Genomic DNA, 18,079 nt, shown 5'->3' on the forward strand with positions numbered 1-18,079 from the left:
AATGTACCTACCCTCATATACCTTTCGTGAGGATGAATGAGAATAGTTCCTGTCTCATTTAATTCTCACCAAAATCGTATGAGAATAGGTATTGTTATTATATCACTGTGAGGATACACACACACACACACACACATATACATACACCTATATGTACGTGTCATATATTTATAGTAGATATTCCATATCATATATAATAAGTATAATGTAAAAGATTATATAATCAATGTATAATATGCATTATGTATTATGTATATTATGAAATTATTATGCATATTATGAAATTACTATGAAATTATGAATTATTATGAAAGTAGGGACTACCAAATGAGGGTATTATATACTGTATTACTATTTGCTTATGCACACTGGCAATGCTCCACAAATATCAGCTCTTGTCAATATTATTTTGGTTATATGCAAGACAGCTCTGGAGGCTTGGGATACAGGGACTAACAGAACAGACAAGGTCACTGGTCTTGTGGAGTTTACATCACATGAAGTGACGATAAACAAGCCAATCAATAAGTGATAAGTGCCACACAGAGAATAAAAGTAAGGTGACATGACAGCGGGTGGCTGACAGCTACACTAAACAGTTCTGTGAGTCAGGGAAGGCCTCTCTGTGGAGGTGATATTTACCCAGAGATATGAATGTCCAGGAGGATCTAGCAATGCAAAGATCTTGAGGGCGAGAATTTTAGGCACAAGGAACAGCTAAGACAAATGCCCTAGATGGGAAACAAGCTTGGTGGGTTTATGAAGCAGAGAGAAGACCAGTGCAGCTGGCATATAACGGACAAGTAGGATTAAGAAGTGAGACTGGAGGGGTGCCTGGGTGGCTCAGTCGGTTAAGTGGCCGACTTTGGCTCAGGTCATGATCTCGCGGTCCGTGAGTTCGAGCCCCGCGTCGGGCTCTGTGCTGACCGCTCAGAGCCTGGAGCCTGTTTCAGATTCTGTGTCTCCCTCTCTCTGACCCTCCCCTGTTCATGCTCTGTCTCTCCCTGTCTCAAAAATAAAAATAAAATGTTAAAAAAAAAAATTAAAAAAAAAAAAAAGAAGTGAGACTGGAAAGCAGGCAGGGCTCTGGCAATATAGGGATTTGAAAGCCAGGTAGAAGATAACGGAAAAGGAGAAATCTCGAATGACTTTTTAGCATCTGACCTGAATAACTGAATGGATGCTGATCCCATTCGCAGAGAAGTCACAGGTTTGGTGGGAGGGTAAGGAGTTCTTTGGGGATGTGCTGAATTTCAGGTGGCTGTGGGACACCTACATGAAAATAACAGCTGGACTCAGGAGATGACCAGAATGTGGGGAAGGGAATCTGAGGAACCACTGTAGGGGCCAATGGCAGGCTGTCCCCAAAATGTGCCACTTTGGCATATTATTTTACATAAAAGTTAACTAAGAGAAGCCTGTGCAAGGACACTCAGACCATCTTCCACCCCCTGAAAGCAGGAAATAAATCTCCCATGTGAAAGGTGTCCTCCCTGTACCAGGAGACAAGAGACAATCTTACCACCAGAAACTGGAAATTTAGAGCCGAGAAGGCCATATAAACAACCTGTGTTACCTTTACTAATTTATTACTGCAGCCCAAATACTGTTTAGAATTCCTTACTAACTGAAGCTCCCAAAGTTTTCTTTTTTCTATCAATTCCTCATAGATCTATTGTCTCTTTGTCCAAAAAATATGCAATCTGCCTGCCTTGGTCATTTCTTTAGGTCTCAATCTCATTATGGGGCCTCTGCATGTGTGCAATAAAACTGTTTTTTTTTTTCCTCCTGTTAATCTATCTCAAGTAAATTTAATTTTTAGTCCAGCTGGAAGACCTTAAAAGATAGAAAAGAATTTTTCACTCCCTTCACCATCAGTATTTAAGGAACTTGCAAAGCAAAAGTAGGAAAGAAAGGTCAGACAGATCCAGTAAGTAAGATAAAGGCTAAAAAGTGTTCTGCAAAGACTTCTGGCTTCTCCCAGACCATTTGGGTTCAAATCTAAGCTCCGCCATTTACTAACTGGGTGTCCCTGGGCAGGGGACTTCTTTGTGCCTAAATTTCTTCATGGGAAGGGTCACTGTGAGCACTAAGGAGTTCATACAAAGTAAGTGCCCGCATTGGGTTGGTAGGTTATAGCCAATTAGGACACGGCCTGAAACAGCAAGATACTAATGCCTCCTCAGGGGATGCCCAGAAATCTGTGACTTGAAAATGGAGGATGAAGCTCCAGAGAAAGAGAAAGCCTGAATCCTTTGTTCTTCAACACATCCAAGAAACCTCATTTCCATTAGCCTTACAGCAGGAGACACTCCTCAGAGTCTCTCCCTCAGGTAGACATTTCCTACTTCCAAATGAAGCCTGAAATAAGGCTTTTATGCAGATCTGGTGAACAGGCAGGTTGCCATTTATCCTTCCAAGAGCACCTGAGGGCAGGGTAGGGCTAGGAGTCTGGATACAGTGGTGCAAAGAGTGAATGGGAGGTGAGTATGACAATCGCTGCTTTTCAGATAAGCTTTGTGAAGGGAAGTCAAGGGATCGGACAGAAGGGAGAGACTTCTATGTAAGTAGGAGGAGCCTGTAAAGAAATACAGGGTGAAGAGAGGAAAGAGAGAATTTGAACTCAGACTCCTAAAGAGGGAAGGATGGGAGGGGGCGGGACTCCTCAGAATGACGAGGCTGAAGCTGACCAGGCTGACTGGGGCACTGCAGGACGGGAAAGGCGGAGGAGAGCTGGGCGAGGGGATGAGAACAGCGTCCGTCATGGATCTCGGGCTAGGCTGAGTGACAGTGAAGTGAATAGGGGAAGGGGGGGGCTAACAAAATGCAGGGGTGGGGGGGAGAAGGTGAAGGAGAAAGGAGCCTAGGGTTGAGAGACAATCAGTGATCAAGTGTGGAAGTGAGGTGGCTACTCAGGGTGCGCCGACAGGCTCTGAGGCCCTGGACAGAAGTCAACAGCGCCAGGTGCCCTCTGAGTCCGGAGCTGGCCCAGGGGAGAAGGCAGGCAGCTCTGTGGACAGAGCAGAGGTTGCTGCAGGGTTCGGGGTGGAGGCTGGGAGGTGTTGGACAAAGGCCCACACAAGTGCTGTGGATGCCTACGGTGGGGTCAGGACTGAAACCTTGGTCAGGATAACCTTGGGTCTGGCTGTCCATCTGCATAAATCTTTAAGATTCCAAGTGAGATTGAGAAAATACTTGCCTCAAACATCACTGAGCATAGATCTGTGAGATATAAATAGATCAGTTACATTTTAAAGGAAACCTCAAGTTCGATAGAAAAATGGACAAAGGATTGGAACAGCGAATTCACGTAAGAAACAAGAAAATTAAAAAGGAAAAAAAGATTCTTGGAGGTGATTAAAGAATCAGAGTACAAAGTAACCTTAAGGTAACAGTCTATAATGAATAAAGTGGTCAGCTTTTTTTTTTTTTTTTTTTTAGTCATCAGACCTGTTACTCATAAGCCTTCAGTGAAACTGGTACCTCTATCTTTTATTGGTTACTTTGCAAATCTGTGCTTGTCTTTTGGAAAACACCATGGCAATGCCTAGGAACAGACCTAATGATGTTCATAACCTTTCACCCAGTAATTTCACTCCTCTGAGTCTACTACTCCAAAGTAAAGTATATTTAATTTTAGCATTTGCTTTAAAAAATTAACAGAATACAAAGATATGTGTACATCACATAGATTTCCTAAGAATTTGCATGTGGAAGATAGAGGAAGATAGAAAATTGTTACTGAGTTATGTAACAGAATGATGGTATCCAAAATTTTTTCCATTGTTTTAAATGTTGTTTAGTCTTTTTTAAGTTTATTTATTTTTGAGAGAGAGAGAGAGAATATGTATGAGCAGGGGAGGGGCAGAGAGAGAGAGAGAGAGAGAGAGAGAGAGAGAGAGAATCCCAAGCAGACCCCACGCTGTCAGCACAGAACCTGATGCAGGGACTGATCTCAGGATCGATCAGTCATGACCTGAGCCAAAATCAAGAGTCAAATGCTCAGCTGACTGAGCCACGCAGGCACCCCTACTGATTAGTCTTTTTAATACAAACTGAAAATTTTAAATAAAAATGATGTAGTACCATATATCAGGTCATCATTTATCTATAATTCCTCCCCGGGTTAGGCAGTCTACCCAGTGAATTTTATCCAGGCAACTCACCCCACCAGAACACAAATGCAGAGGGGCTTCCATATCTGGCAACAGGAAAGGATGCGTACTGGCAAAGACTTTAAAAGTGCATTATCTACACGGTGCTATCTTGTGAATTTTTCATTCTTTTATTCTAATCATTCAGGAATTGGAATCCTGAAATTTTAAACATAAAGTCAAAGACACACTTTTCTCAGAGGAAGAAATAGCTAGAACGTTCCCAGGGTAAAGTAGAGACCAGATCACTTCTGTCAGAATTATACCAACCAATCTGTGTTGCTAAATAAGCCGCAAAGATTTCTAAAAACTCGGTACTCATTAGCATTTGATTTTATTCTGCTAAAAGTCATTTTTTTTGGTTGTTTTCATGAATAGCCAATATATTTGGACCCACTGAGTTAGCAACAATGAAAATGCAAAAGAAACAAGCCACAGTCTAGCCCCAACTGCCTACTTCCCATGAGGGCGCAAACACCTTGAGCAGGGTCTAGCCCCACCAGCCCCTGGCTATGCATTCCTCCCTCATCCCTCTGGAAGTCCAGACTTCCTGAAAACAAGCGTTGATGCCCATTAGTGGCCTGCAAGCAATTTAGAGTTATTGAAGAATATGTATAGACCTGTCAGAGTAAATCACTTCCACTTCAGGAGGTGAGTACAGTACTCCAGCAGGAACTTGCAAAAAAGCTTAGGCACTCCCTGGAACCCAATCAATAGAGGTAAAAACAGGATTTATGATTTTCAACTCAAATTATTACTATCCCTGCATGTGATTTTAACAAGCCACCAATGCAAACATACGGAAGTTGTACTAGAGCCAAAGAAAAGCGTTACTGTTATCTGAGCAGCCTGAGACCTACTCCTTCCCCTCTCTGACCCTCACTGGGCTTTCTCATCTGTAAAATAACTAGCTCCCAGGGGTGTGGTAAGATACAACATCTTGAAGATGCTGTTAAAAATTTTAAATGTATCTATGGGGCACCTGGGAGGCTGAGTCAGTTAAGCATCCAACTCTCGACTTTGGCTCAGGTCATGATCTCAGTTTGTAGGTTCGAGCCCACCTTCAGGCTCTGCACTGACAGAGCAGAGCCTGCTTGGGATTCTCTCTCTCTGCCCCTACCCCACTCTCACACAAGTGCACGTGCACACTCTCTCAAAAATAAATAAACATTTAAAAATATTTTTAATGTATCTAAATGTCTAGAATTTATCCACACAAAAAATCAGCCTACTAGATTTTCGGCATGGAAAGAAGGAAAGACTGTGCAAGGCACCATACGCACACCCTACTGAATGAAGTAGGCTCAGTTTGTTCTGAATTTCCTCCCTTTTGATAGCTGCCCAAAGCAAGGCCCAGGCCCCTCTTGGGGCCTCTACCCAACCCAGTCCCTCCTCCCAGCACCCAGGTCGGCCTTTCTAACCTCCCTAGCTGCCCAAGATTAGATTACAGACACATTTTAGTCACTTGCTGAGTTTAAAAAACACCTTTCCCCAGACTCCCTCCCAGAGATCTGAATTATTTGGCCTGTGCAGCTGTGTTTTATAAGGTCCTGACGTGATTCTAATGCATAATCAGTGCTGAGAACCACTATTATGCTGAGTAGGCGACAGTAATTTGGAAAGGGTTTGGAAACTGCATTAGGAAACACTAATGCTTTGAGGTTCCAAAACATTCCCTTTAGTGTCTATTATTTTCTTCTTTTATCTGTGTGTTTCATCTTTCTAGCTAGATTGACAGACATAATTACTTCTTTTTCTTTTTAAAGCTTTTATTTAACTTTATTTATTTCAGGAGACAGAGCACGCAAGGGAGGGGTAGAGGGAGAGGGAGAATCCCTCTTAGCATGGAGCCCAGTGTGGGCCTCAAACCTACAGTGAGATCATGACCTGAGCCAAAAACAAGAGTCGGACTAACCAACTGAGCCACCCAGGCACCCCAGGCATAATTACTTCTATGTCTTTATTCCTCTGGCCTCAACATATGCTACATGTGTTCGTGTGTGATATATAACCTAATGCTTCTCATCTTTTTCTCATACCTGGTCCAGAAGGCTTCTCCAACCCATCACCTTCACTGGGAGGTATCATGTGTGGCTGCTGTGTCCCAGGTGGCTCCCAGCCTAGGCCTAAATGCCTAATGTGAATGGAGTGTTGTTTGCATAATATAATTAAACAGGGTAGGAAGAGCAGCCATTAAAATAGCCTATTCCCAAGCTCACTTAAAAACAAAATTTCCCTGTTCATAAACCTTTGAGTAAAAATAACTTCCAAAGAAGTGGAGGTTTATTGAAAACCAACCACTGTTTATAAAGTAGATTTAATAGCAAGACATATAAACACAGATCATTTAAGGGACCAGACCTTCAGAAGGCAGGAGAGACAGCCAACCATAAATCACACACAGTCCAAGAGATCAACCAAAACTTGAGTGATCTCTATTTTGGCCTCTGCCTTGTTTTGTAGCTTGGAAAGTCACCTCTGTTCTCCTCTCTAGAGAACCAATATAAAATCATGAAACCATCAGAACCAGAAGGACCCCCCCCCCGCCCCCGCCCAGAGATCATCTCTAGTTAGAGATCTCACCGCCTATAAAAAGACTCCTCAGCTATCCTGATGGTGGTCAGCAAGCTCACCTTAGAATAATTCCAAAGAACAGCCACTCCTTACCACATCACAAGACAAGCCCTTCCAATTCAGGACAGGTCGTTTTAAAGAGCCGCCTCACCCTGACTTGTAATCTGTGGTCGTTCCCCCACGTACACACTCCACCTTCTCCTCTGTCCTCCTCCCCTCTCCCCAAACATGTCCATCATCTGCTGCAACACCATTTCCAATATTTGAAAAAAGCTGCTATATGACCCGTACATCTTGGCTTCTGCAGACCATCCTTCCCCAGGATCCTCAAATTCCTTGCCTGAAATTATTTTGAGACTAACCACCTTCCTAACCACCCTTCTCTGGATACACCCTAGTTTGACCAAGTTCCTTTAAAAGATGGATCCCAGGGGCACCTGGGTGGTTCAGTCGGTGAAGCGTCAGACTCTTGATTTCGGCTCAGGTCATGATCTCACAGTTTGTGAGCTGGAGCCCTGCAGACAAGACCTGCTTGGGATTCGGAAAAAAAAAAAAAAAAAAAAAAAGATGGCTCCCAGAACTTAACATTGAAACTCTCTGTTCAACGAACACTTGTGGAATGCCTAGTGGGTGCCAGGCACTCAGGCCCTAGAAACAGAAATAAAAACACCAGTGAAGCTGAGGAGACAGTCAAACCAAATCATTAAAACATTAAAAGAAGGTGCAGGGAGTGCTCTGAGGAGGAAAGCACCACGTGCCTGGAAGCAAGGAACAGATGTGCCCGACACACTGAGAGAAAGACCCAGAAAGGTTTCCTTAAGGAAACAACTTTTAAGCTGAAACACTGGGTGGCATTTAAAAGGCTAGGTTTTTATTGGCTTCTTTGACAGTCCATCATACCTGCGGCATACTGAGAATGAAATCCACAAAAATCCTGAAGTCTCTTTTTCACATGTTTCTCTCCACCCTATATTTGTGGAATTCAATTTGGTGACCTAAGTACAGAATTTGACATTTATCCCTATTAGACTTCCCGTTAAGGTTCAAAGCTTTGATTCCTGGGTTTTTTTTTTTTATTATTTAATAAATAAATATGTGAAATGGTATGACTTTTGAAACTGTGGGACTCAACTCCAGAAAGTAGGTACTAGTTTTTATTTCTATCAGAATATGTCAGCGCCTCCTTCCCACCCCCGCCAACATGCCACATTAAAAAACAAAACAAGGGGTGCCTGGGTGGCGCAGTCGGTTAAGCGTCCGACTTCAGCCAGGTCACGATCTCGCGGTCCGTGAGTTCGAGCCCCGCGTCGGGCTCTGGGCTGATGGCTCAGAGCCTGGAGCCTGTTTCCGATTCTGTGCCTCCCTCTCTCTCTGCTCCTCCCCCGTTCATGCTCTGTCTCTCTCTGTCCCAAAAATAAATAAACATTGAAAAAAATATTTAAAAAAAAAAAAACAAAAAACAAAACAAAACAAAACAAAACAAAACAGGGGCGCCTGGGTGGCTCAGTCGGTTAAGCGTCTGACTTCAGCTCACCTCATGATCTCACATTTCCTGAGTTTGAGCCCCATGTCAGGCTCTGTGCTAACAGCTTGAAGCCTGGAGCCTGCTTCGGATTCTTGGGCTCCCTCTCTCTCTGCCCCTCCCCTGCTCATTCTCTGTCTCTCGAAAATAAACAAACATTAAAAAAAACTAACAGAAAAAATAAAACCTTTGCCAATTTGATTGACAGGGCGGTGCCTCATTTGTTAACTTAAATTGTTCTGATTACCAGAGGTTGAATGCTCTTCACGTATTCATCATTTGTATTGTTTTTACAAATTCTCTTTTTGTCTTCTACCCAGTTTTCTCCTTCAAATATTCACTTTTCTTACTGATTTGTACAAGTTCTTCAAATAGTAACATTAATTCCTTGTCACATGTTGCAAACATTTTTCCAGGTTTTCATTTCAATTTTAACTTTGTTTATTGACATCCAAGAGGTTTTATTTTGCTCCAGAAACCTAGCGATTCAACTTTTCTTTTGTTACTTTTCCCTTTGGTACCATATTTAGAAACACTTTCCCAAGTTCAAGATTATATTAAAGTTTCCTATATTTTATCCTGACGCCTTGATGGTTTCATTTTTTGCATTTAAATGCTTAATCTCTTTGGAATTTATTCAGGTGCATGAAATAAAGGCAGGGGTACTGTGCTTATTTTGCTCCACATGGTTAGCCAGCTGTCCCAACACCATTTACTGAATTAATTTGTGTTTTTTTACCGATTCAAAAGGGCGCCTTTATCATATGCTTTGTCTCCCCTTGTGTCCACCTCACACGCACCTGAGACTCAGCATACCCACACCTGAAATTCATGACCTTCCCCTTTTCTCCAGCGTTCTCCAACTCTGAATGGTTATTTGTTCACTAAGTTTTCACGTCAAGAACATGGTTACTCCTTACCCCTGCCCTCTCCATCACCATCTCTCTCCCCTCCCACACACATATCAAGTCCCCAAATTGTAGTCAACCCTGTCTCTAGAATATAGCTCTAATCCATCATTTTATGTCCAACTCTACACCATAGCTGTAATCCACAATGCCATCTTATTTTTCCTGGACCTCAACAGCCTCCTCACTGGGCCCCCAAATAAATCCACTCTTGGTTCCTCTGGCGCATTAAATATAAATAAGGTCAAGCCACCTCCCTACTTTCAACTTGTGTTAGAACACAACCCAAGATTATGTAAGTGATATGAAGACCATGTGATCTAGCTCCTTCCTACCTCTACCTCATGCCACACTTTGGTTCTCACACAGTTTCTAACACGCCAGCCATCTTTTCACTCCTTGAAGGCTCCCAGCTGCTCTTCGTGTCAGAGCCTTCACCTGTGAAGTCCCTTCTGTATTCCATGCTAGCCTCCCATCCCACCCCGTTCCTGCTCCTCACACACATGCCTGCCTAACTCTGGCTTATCTTTCAGAGTCCAGCTGAAGTATCACCTCCTCAAAGAATCCTTGAGGAGGGGCGCCCTGGTGGCTCAGTTAAGCATCCAGCTTTGGCTCAGGTCATTATCTTGGGGTTTGTGGGTTCGAGTCCCACATCAGGTCCTGTGCTGACAGTGCAGAGCCTGTTTGGGATTCTCTCTCTCTGTTCCTCCTCTGCTCATGCTCTCGCTCTCCCTCTCAAAATAAGTTTTTTAAAACTTACAAAAAAAAAAGAAATATAAAAGAGGCAGAAGGTGGGGTTTTGATGAGTTTTATGTCATTTTTATAACATCAAGTGCAATACCAGGCACATAGAATTGTACGATAGAGAAAAAAATACTTGCAATATATTAGGTGAGGAAAAGACGGTTGGAAAATTATATGCGTGTTATGTGTGTGTTTTCAAAAATACATATACGTGGGGCGCCTGGGTGGCGCAGTCGGTTAAGCGTCCGACTTCAGCCAGGTCACGATCTCGTGGTCCGTGAGTTCGAGCCCCGCGTCAGGCTCTGGGCTGATGGCTCAGAGCCTGGAGCCTGTTTCCGATTCTGTGTCTCCCTCTCTCTCTTCCCCTCCCCCGTTCATGCTCTGTCTCTGTCCCAACAATAAATAAATGTTGAAAAAAAAAATTAAAAAAAAAAATACATATACGTGACTCAAAATTACACACATATATACTGGAAAGACATGCACCAAAATGACAACTGTGGTTAGCAGTAAGTAATAAGATTACAGTGACGTAGTTTCCTTCTCAGTGTTCTTCTGAACCTTCCCAACTTTCTACAATTACTACTAAATTTAAAACTCAGAGGAAAGGTTTTTTTAGACTTGTTTCCCCAAAAACAGTGCTTTTTTTTAATATATGAAATTTATTATCAAATTGGTTTCCATACAACATCCAGTGCTCATCCCAAAAGATGCCCTCTTCAATGCCCATCACCTACCCTTCCCTCCCTCCCACCCAACCCTCAGTTTGTTCTCAGTTTTTAAGAGTCTCCTATGCTTTGGCTCTCTCCCACTCTAACCTCATTTTTTTTCCCCTTCCCCTCCCCCATGGGTTTCTGTTAAGTTTATCAGGATCCACATAAGAGTGAAAACATATGATATCTGTCTTTCTCCAAAACCAGTGCTCTTAATGGAGTTGTGTTACACACAAAATCTGTGGCAGTGATAATGATAATAGCTAATACTTATTTAGCATTTTTATGTGCCAAACGCTATAGAAAGTACATTACATAAATGCTTATTGAGTCCTCGTACTCTATGATGAAGGCATTGTCCTGACCCCCCTTCTGTAGATGAAAAAGTTCAAGTTGTTCATGGGAAGTCACACAGCTGCTAAGTGTGTGGAGTCCAAGATGCAAACCCTGGGGATCTGACTCCAGAAATCCTTCTCTCATAAACTACTTCCCAAAAACCTAACCTTTCTGCTCTTGATTTTTACATCTTCCATGCTTTGTTAATTCTCACCCTTTGGGGAGGGGATAGAAACAGACAATGTATGCACTTCTTGCATGAGATGAAAATCAGGCATCCACTACATGTGGCATCTCTGCTTCAAACACACCCACCTTCCCAAAGGGGACATGGGAACAAGCAGAACCGAATGGAGATTAGCACTGACCACTAGGCAATCCTCCCCCCATTACTGGCTCTCACAGCACCACAAGCCTCTCTTTCCAGCCCTCATCACAGTTGCGTTTTACACTTGCTTGTTACTTGACTGCCTACTATGTGCCAGCTGCAATTCTGAGCACTGTACATGTGCTTCTTTTCACCATTATGGTCCCCATTTTATACATAAGGAAACTAAAGCCTAGAGAAGTTAAGAAACTGGCCCACGGTCACAAAGCTAAGAGGCGATGGAGGTAAGGTTTGACCTCTGGCTCTAGAGGCATTGCTCTCAAATGAATGAATGAAGGTATGTTCTCCATTTTCTAAAAAACCCTCTATCTCTTATTAGGATGGCTTAATTTTATTTCTGTAGGTCCTGAATATTTCTCATATATCATATTTCTAGTATTTTCATTTTTTATTATTGTAAATGGAAATTTTAAATATTTTCTAATTGCTTATTTGAGATATCAAAATGTTTATATGCTTATTACTTTGTAAACTTTTTATCATTTTCTTTTATTTCATCGTGGTAAGTGTACTCTTTAATCCCTATTCCCTATTTCCCCCATACCCCTACCCACTTCCCCTCTGATAACCATCAGTTTGTTCTCTGTAATTAAGAGTATGTTTCTTGGTCTGTCTCTCTCTCTTTTTATTTCTTTTGCTCGTTTGTTTTGTTTCTTAAATTCCACATGAGTGAGATCATATGGTATTCATCTTTTTCTGACTGACTTATTTCACTTAACACAATACTCTCTAGCTCTATCTATGTTGTTGCAAATGGCAAGATTTCATTCTTTTTGTGGCTGAATAATGTTCCATTATATTATGGAACCTTCTTTATCCATTCATCTACTGATGGACACCTGGGCTGCTTCCATAGTTTAGTTATTATAAATAATGCTGCAATAAACATAGGGGTGCATGTATCCCTTTGAGTTAGTGCTTTTGCAAATTTTGGATAAATACCCAGCAGTGCAGTTCCTAGATCACAGGCTAGTTCTATTTTTAATTTTTTTGAGGAACCTCCATACTGATTTCCACTATGGCTACACCAATTTGCATTCCCACCGACAGCGCAAGAGTTCCCCTTTCTCCACATCCTCACCAATGCTTATTGTTTCCTGTGTTGCTAATTTTAGCCATTCCGACAGGTGTCAGGTGATATCTCATTGTAGTTTTCATTTGTATTTCCCTGATGGTGAGTGATGTGGAGCATCTTTTCATGTGTCTGTTAGCCATCTGCATACCTGTAACTTTGTAAACTTGTCGAACTCTTTCCATTAACTGTAATTTTAATTGATTCTCCATTATTTTAGCTATATAATCTCTTCATTTCTATAAATAAAAATTCTGTCTCCTCCTTCCCAACATGAAGACATCATCTTTTCTCAACTAATTTTTATTGTTTAAATTTAATTTTTTATTTTTATTTGAATTTAATCAATTTTTAAAACTACATCCGTAGATATGTACTGACTATATTTTAGTCTCTCTCTACCACCTACCCCCTCAGGCCCAAGCCATTCACTATGACACCAACAGAGCCACTTTTCTAAATCACAAATATGGCTCTTTCTCTCTTATACTCGGAAGTCTGTACCACCTCCATGTTTTCTGTATGATAAAGTCTCTCAGCATCATTATTACTTTTTATAAGATGACCCCAAACTACTTTTTAATCTTCATTTAGACCATGATTCCAAAATCCCCCTCATTCATGATCCCTTTTCTCATGATTTCCCCAAATGGTCCTTCCTTATTTTCTTCCTTGGGACAACCATTTACTTTCTGGGGCCAACATGACTGCCACCTCTACTCTGGCTTCCCAAGCTTCCCTGTCATTTCATCCCTGCTCTTGCCATGTCTTCAGAGCACCACACACAGACCTCTGTCATGGGACTTGTCACAGCCTAACTTGAACATGGGTACTTATTTAGAGCAGAGGTCAGCAAATTTTCATGGAGCATCAGATGGTAAATATTTTACACCTTCTGGGCCATATTTGATCTCTGTTGCATTTTTCCCCCCTCACATTTTAATAGTAAAAACGAGTCTTAGCTCAGAGACGATTAAATAAATAAACAAACAGGCCACCAGCTATGGGCCATAATTTGCTTATTTCTAGTTATAAGTTCATCTCTCCTAGTTATAAGTTCATCTCTCCCACTGAACAGGTATCAGCTATCTGAGAGACGGGACAATCTCTTACTCATTTTTGTATTCCCCAGCTCCTGCCACATAGAAGGCGTTCAATCCTTGAAGTCAATTGAACTGAAACATCAAAAATTAATTTCTCCTGATGAGTCAAATACATCCCTGGACAATTTCCCCAAATCTTGAACTACCTTAACAAAAGTCATTATGCATTTTCAGTCTCTTAGGCATCTTAAAAGTCAGCTATATCCTCAGGGGACGGGGGAGGTAATGCTTTTTGCCTCGTTTAGTAAGAAAAACTCTGATGTTCAGCCAAAGAGCCTCTCCCTCCCCAAAGGCAGCAAAAGTGCTTCTCCTATAGAGACTAGGCTGCTCCCGGGGCCCCCACACAGAACAGAACTCCAGCAAACTCCTTCTTTTCAAGTAACTGAATCAATTTCTCATTTCAGGAAATCATCTAGACTTGATGCTGTCTGGAGTACTTGCCAGGTACCCACCCTAGCCATCAACAATAGATCTACCTCCCATCTCACCATAATTGGGGAAGAAGGATTTTGCTAACTCATTAAGTGCCAGAGAAACATAGATAGTTACCATTACTCTTTTTATTTTATTTTTGAAAGAGAGAGAAAGAGACAGAGCATGAACAGGGGAGGGGCAGAGACAGGGGGAGACACAGAATCCAAAGCAGGCTCCAGGCTCTGAGCTGTCAGCACACAGCCCAACGCGGGGCTCGAACCCATGAACTGTGAGATCATGACCTAAGCCAAAGTCGGACACTTAACCGACTGAGCCACCCAGGTGCCCCTGGTTATTATTATTCTTATTGCTATCACCCTGCTCCCCTGGTTCTCCCAACCAAAGTTCTCCAGAAACTGATGATCACCACCTCCCTGGTTAAGAAACCAACACTGTTAAGTTTTTCTTGAAGAGCAGCACTTTACTGGCATAATCTCTGTCTTAACTTTGAGAGCTCAATGCCTGGCTTGCTGGGGCTCCCACAGCATGAGCTAGAAAGGAAGCTGAGAACAGGGAGAGCCATTACTAAGGAGAAAATGGCCCACTGCATGTCTGCTCTGTGAGGCTGAGAGTCCAGTACTGTTTCCACGGGAACAAGGCAAACTTGAGGCTAATCGCTTCATACCTACAACAGGCAAGCCCCTCTGGGCCCAGAAAAGCAAAGAACCAGAAGATACAGGCAGCGTCAGTCTTCAACCCAGGCAGTGCTTTTGAACGTCTGTGTAGAGCAGGAGCCAACAGCAACCCCCCCACCCCCCAAGACAAAGGTGGCAGAGAGCTGGCCATGCTGTTGGGATTCTCCCCCTGCAGGCCAGGGTTCAAGGGAGGACTCCAGGTCTTATGAACATCTGGAATGCAGAGCAGGGAAGGAGCCAGAGTGAGTCACCCTGTAGGGGGCAGGTTATACCCAGCAAAGGCCCCAGTTCCTGGAGCACCAGATGGGTTTCAACAAAACAAGCCCCAAAGCCCACTTCCTAGAGGAGATGAGGAATCCAATGTGCTCTAGAATGGAGGGGGCCAAAAGACAGTTAATAAAAACCCACGTCCCCCAGGCAAAATAAGCAGTCGCATAAGACTAGGTCCCGTGACTAGTCACACAGAGGGCTTGGCTCCCGATATGCACTAGTTGTCTCCAGGAGAAACCATCATTTCACACACAGGAGCTTCTGAATTCAAATGACCGTGTTTACTAGCTGACATAGTTAAGACTCAAGCTCTGCCCAGTACAGAATCGCATCGGCCCAGCCACCTCCAGTGTCCAGCGAGGTGACAAAGGACACATAACTCCACTCTCGGTAGCCTCAGCTGCCCAGACCGACGCTGCTCCGGGCTTCTCTCTGAGGGGCTTCCCCAGCACAGTTCAACCCACTGTGCGCAGTGAACGCAAACTCAGAAGAGTTACGACATGCTGGTAAGAGGAGGCCTGAGATTACAAACGCGAAACGTGAAAAAGGACTCGGGGCACGTGCACGAATCTGCGCCGCCGGCCTTTCTAGTAGCTTGAGGTCCCCCGGATACACAGTTGACGCTTCAAGCACGCGTGCTTACAAGCAGCCCTTTCACCCTGGCCTGTGTACACGTGAACGAGCTTCCCTGCCCAGAACCGCCCTCCGCTCACAACACGCGCCGAGACGCCAGCGGCGTTTCCGGCCAGGCAGCCTGCCGCGCCGCGTGCTACGTTCTCTGCTCGCGGGGGTCCCCCCGGGTCCCCCCACCCCCGCACGAGACTGTCTCGCCCTAGCGACTGGGAAGAGAGACGCTCGATCCTGGAAATAAGGCGATCTGGTTAAATGGCGAGGGGGGAGGGGGGTGGGGGGGACTGCAGCCTCCAGGTGGAAGCAAAGAAACCAACCAACCAAAATAAAACTTTAAATCAGTACGCTAACAGTGCTTTACTAATCATGCAAAAAGCAAGGATAGAAAACATAGAATATAGAAGGTGTGGTACGTTACCCAAGAGCCCTGCCAAGGACCGCATGTCCTTCTCCATCAGCATGTAAATCTCCTCCTCCGAGAAGCGGCCAATGCCGTGGCCGTGCATCTCGCGCTTCACAATTCCTTTCGTTATGTGGCACACGACCCACCTCAGCAGGTTACTGAAGGGACCGCCACCACTAAGAGAGAGCATCTTCCGGGTCTCATTGAGATTGTCCACCCACTGGCAATAAGCTAACGTCCTGGAATTGTGTGGAAACAGGTTACTACCGGGCATTAGATACATGTCAGCTCCACAGAGTCCATTTCCAGGGAGTGCGTCAGAAGTTCGCACGCTCCGGAGGAAATGAGTCAGCGCAGCTTTTACAAAGAGCAGCGTGCATGGCAGATATTACCACAGTTTCTGGTCAGGGCCTAGACCTCGGGTCTGGAAGAGAAACTAAAACAAATCCAGGTAACGATGCCATGCTACAATGCCACCAAACCTCTCTTGGCACCCGCCCTCAGATCCACGCCCCTCACCCCCCGCCCCCCGGCCCCCAACACCTCCCAAGGCACGCTTCTGCTTCCTCTGAGGCAACCCCTCAGAAAATACTAGAAACCCACTACAACAGGCTTTTAGGTGCGTACCTACGGGGACCCCAGGAAAGAGGCACAGTGACTGCGGTGCTGGCTTCACTCTTTCTTGATCTAAGTAATGGATATGCAGGTATATGCTCTGTGGTAATTAATTAAGCTGCACTTTTGTAATCTGGTGCAATTTGGGAGTGCATTTTATATTCTACAGAGTCAAAGAGTTTTCTTAAAAAGGAAAACTTTTGCCTTTTTGACAGAGGGTTAGGGAGTAGGTAGACCTGTCCATGTTTATTATAAACTATATAAATTATAAATATTACGTATAGGATTTGCTCTCCAGAAAGTCAACTCTGCTTCAGTTTGTTTCTCCAGGGCTCTTAAAGCGAATACAAACGCCAAAGGAACTTAGTTGAGTTGTTTTTCCCATCTGGATGATGCTCGTGGCCAAACGCTCCCATCCAGGAGTTCCCATGTTCTGTGCACAGACAGCTAAGCAGCTACCCGCTGTCGGTGCGGTGTGCTGGCTGCGATACTCAGGCCGACACTGATTTTGTTCTCGGAACTTGTGCAATTGCAGGACTGTTTCTACGGCTAATAAAGCTGGTAGATAGAAATTAAAACGGTTTCCTGCTGAAGGCTGAGAAAAGTATAGCTGTGAGAGTAGAGACATAAGATACTTTAGTTTTTCCCCATAATGAGCAATAAAAGATGTACTGGTAGTCATCTCTACTCCTAGTGTTAGTTGACAGAGCAATGATGGCCACTTTGGAAAAATATGTTTGCAGAGAGAACACAAGGAATCGTAATAAATTATAGCTACTTTTCTACCTCGTCTTTTTAAAAGAAAAACAGAGTCCCTGAAATGTTGATCATTTTATATAATTCTATTCTTTCCCATCTTCTTTTCTCTACAAAAGGAAGAAACAGAAGATTTCTGTAAAAAACTTTAAGCATTCCTGATTTTTACTGGAAAAGTCCTACAGCCAATTTCAACATACCCTTTGTACTGTAACCGTAACTCTTCTTTAGTACCTTTTTAAAAGTGCTTAGAAATCTTGTTAGAAAGCTTTGGGTACTTCTTTTTGTAAATTTCTCAAAATAAAGTATTGAGTCAGGGAATGGATTTTGCTGAAAACAGGAAAAAGTACATTGCAATGGTAAGTAACGAATATGTACAGTCAGAGCAGTCAATGGATCCTTTGACATAAAAGAATCTCACATTTACTCTAGTACACTCTTTATAAAACATGAAAACTAAATGCTTTCCTGTTTGTTCTTCTTTTTACACCTGCAGTTATTAAGGTATACATTCTCACATTCCATTAGAATAACTCAGCACTTCGATTCTAATTGTACTAGATTGAAATGCAATAAAAGGGCTATGGCATCCTTGATTATTTTGCAAGTCCGTGATCTGAGAATAAAACTAAATTATCCCAATAAGTGTGACCAGGTAATAGCATCCAGGAAGCATCTAAACAGTAAAAATGAGGAATATGGTGGCTCTACACTGACGGGTTGATCTGGAAAAAAAAAAAAAAAAAGTACCTTCTTTGTAGACAAATTACACAGGTTTTATG

At 43.1% G+C, this 18,079-nt stretch overlaps 1 protein-coding gene across 9 annotated transcripts in view; it reads right to left on the bottom strand.

The window, feature by feature from the left end:
- FAXC (failed axon connections homolog, metaxin like GST domain containing) overlaps nt 1-18,079 on the bottom strand; it is an 80,661-nt gene that overhangs the window by 33,638 nt on the left and 28,944 nt on the right. For all 9 annotated transcript variants that reach the window (XM_023254190.2, XM_019830999.3, XM_045057875.1 and 6 more), the window contains one exon: nt 15,942-16,165. In XM_023254190.2, the coding sequence (XP_023109958.2) occupies nt 15,942-16,165 (224 nt within the window). The remainder of the gene's footprint in view (nt 1-15,941; nt 16,166-18,079) is intronic.

Source organism: Felis catus, chromosome B2 (genome assembly GCF_018350175.1).
Source record: "Felis catus isolate Fca126 chromosome B2, F.catus_Fca126_mat1.0, whole genome shotgun sequence".
NCBI lineage: Eukaryota > Metazoa > Chordata > Mammalia > Carnivora > Felidae > Felis > Felis catus.